Genomic DNA, 2,903 nt, shown 5'->3' on the forward strand with positions numbered 1-2,903 from the left:
TTGGTCAATGACATGAGACAAAGTATATGTGAACTGCTGTATGAAAAGTGAATTTACTCTGTAAATCTTCACCCAAATCCTAATAAAAATATATAGATAGATAGATAGATAGATAGATAGATAGATAGATAGATAGATAAGGAAGTTGAATGGAAGTATATCATTTCTATACAATGTACTTGAATAACTTCTACCTTTGAGAGCACTTTGTTAATATAGTCCTGTGTTTGACATTAAGATGTGTTATTCACAATCTAATGATATGCATTCTTCAGATGTTTTTAATGAAAGAACAAGTGTTTCAAATACTTTTCCACCAGGAGGTATTGCGTATAGTGGTGAAAACAGACTTGGAATGACAGGATTTATGTTTGGAGGGTAGCTTTGATTGATGTTACATGAAGGTCAGAAACATTTAACTTCTCCAATAATTAGTTTTTTTCATACATAAAATATCTAACTAGCAATAATTCCACACAGAATTATCTTAAGAACTACATAAGACAATATATGTGAAAAATTTTGTAAACTAACTCCTATGGAAATATTATTACCATCCTATGAGAATTCAATGTTTATTTTACTCTGTATTTCATTTTTAATTTTCTCTTTAGTGAAAAATGTATTTTAAAAATTATGAAAACTGCCACTTAATGTTTATTAAGTCCCAGAATGTAAATTGAACCTAATAAGGGCACCTTTAATTTATTATTCCTGTTGAGGAGTAACCTGTATCTCTTACTCCCTTGTGTTTACTTTATATTTGAGCTTCTCTCTCTCTTTCTCTTAAGAGTAAAGAAGAGAAAGTGAGGAAAACAGGAAGAGAAACCATAAAATTTCATTCTCTTCTCCTATATGAAATTCTTAAACCTAATATTTGAATAAATTATGAGCTCATTAGATTATTAACTTTGTAAGTATTTGGAAAGCCTGTAATCTGCAAGACTTTCCAAGTATTTGAGTGCTTTCAATGAATTGCTCTTATGTATATTAGTATTTTTCCAATAGAATGAAATTATCAAGGGGTTTATGCTAACATATTTTAAATAAATATAAATAGATACAATCCATCTGTGAAATTTTTATACTCATATTTATATAATGACTAAAATATACTAGGAAAATATATATCCACTAAATTTAGTAAATTTGGAAATATGAACATTAAATTACTCAGCAAAAATAACTTTATTTATTTTATAAAATATGATAAACTACCAGGTATTTACATTTTTGTGTTTGTGTTGATGTGTATACATTTTTATGTATACATTTTTATGATGTATACATTTTATGTATTTTTATGTACATATTTATGTATACATTTTTTAATTTTTATGTAATTTAATCCATAATCTGTGAGCTTTTCAATTATAAATCTTTGGAGTCTGTGGCTGAAAACTTAGAGACACATTAGATAAATGTGAAGACTGGCATTTTACAAGTCTGAATCCTTGGTGTATAAAAATTTGTGTAGAAAGAAAAGTCCATGTTCCTAGAAAACTGAGATAAACAGAACTATTCCTGTATACACAAATTCATGAACAACTAAATGTAAATTTCTTTTTTATCCCTCACAGGTTAGTTGCAAAGTGTTCCAGTTCATTCATCTTTACCTCATCGGTTGTAATTACTTTTGGATGCTCTGTGAAGGCATTCACCTCCACACACTCATCGTGGTGGCGGTATTCACAGAGAAGCAGCACCTGATGTGGTATTATTTTCTTGGCTGGGGTAAGTGCCACACATCTGCTGCTTTACCTGATTGAGAGTTTTTCAAAAGAATGCAAGATGCCTTTGTAATAAAAATAGGATTATTATTATTATTAAAGACAATTAGGTATATAATTTTTGCTTATTACTGTAAACTGAGATATTTAAAGTGGATTAATATTCACAAATGTATCCAATGTTTTCAGTCATTGCAGGTCAATCAGTAATGTGATGCCTTTTTTCTATTTACTATTCCAATGAATTAATGAATGTTGGCTGAATATGTAGTAACTGAAACAGCGAAATTGAAATCATGAATAAGTGATCTAGTCTGCTTCACTCTAAATTCCTCATATGTAACATAAGGGTATTGGGCTTAACCAGAAAAAAAAAGAGACATTTAAACAGCAATAATAAAACAAGTTAGTTTTTTAAAAAATTTGTTTTCAAAATTAATTGTGCCTTTCATGCTAAGAATAGAGGGGTAAATAAATGAATAAAGGAACACAAAAGATATTTTTCCATACAATCTGCTTGACATGGTATTGTTCATAAAGCAAACAGACATACACTTCTAGCATTAGATTAAAAAAATAATAATGCAAAATATAAAATGTAGAAAATGAATTCAATATGAGTAATTTCCAGAAAAATAACAGAAATTATATTTCTCTCTATCTAGAGATAGAGAGCTCCTGCCCTATCTCTGATTTTCATGTTTCATGAAATACTTTAGAGTTCCATCTTTAGGGAAATTTACCTGTTTGTTTTCTTTTTCATCAATATTTACAGGATTTCCACTGGTTCCTGCTTGTATACATGCTGTTGCCAGAAGTTTATATTACAATGACAAGTAAGATAATCTCTCTTTACAATTTCTATTGAAACTAAGTAAAATGAAGTCTTTCACACAATTTCCCTGTGTTTTCCCCTAGTTGCTGGATCAGTTCTGATACCCATCTCCTTTATATTATCCACGGTCCAATTTGTGCTGCTTTACTGGTATGTAATTACAATTCTCTAAGAGCATTGGACATCAGACTGTAATTACAGCCTCTAGCTAATACTAACTATGTATAAAAAGATGAAAGTATTACATTTCATGTTTCTTAGCTAAAATTCAAGGCTTCCAAACTCTCCCTCCCTCCTTCTCTCTCTCTCTCTATGTATATGTATATGTATATGTATAT

At 29.4% G+C, this 2,903-nt stretch overlaps 1 protein-coding gene across 1 annotated transcript in view; it reads left to right on the forward strand.

Moving 5' to 3' along the window:
• The window catches only part of CALCRL (calcitonin receptor like receptor), a 57,011-nt gene that overhangs the window by 36,462 nt on the left and 17,646 nt on the right, over positions 1–2,903 (forward strand). Inside the window, exons 7-9 of the mRNA XM_007959411.2 lie at positions 1,581–1,734; positions 2,506–2,566; positions 2,649–2,715. Of these exons, the coding sequence (XP_007957602.1) occupies positions 1,581–1,734; positions 2,506–2,566; positions 2,649–2,715 (282 nt within the window). The remainder of the gene's footprint in view (positions 1–1,580; positions 1,735–2,505; positions 2,567–2,648; positions 2,716–2,903) is intronic.

Source organism: Orycteropus afer, unplaced genomic scaffold (genome assembly GCF_000298275.1).
Source record: "Orycteropus afer afer isolate SDZICR_OR568_19922 unplaced genomic scaffold, OryAfe1.0 scaffold00001, whole genome shotgun sequence".
Lineage (NCBI taxonomy): Eukaryota > Metazoa > Chordata > Mammalia > Tubulidentata > Orycteropodidae > Orycteropus > Orycteropus afer.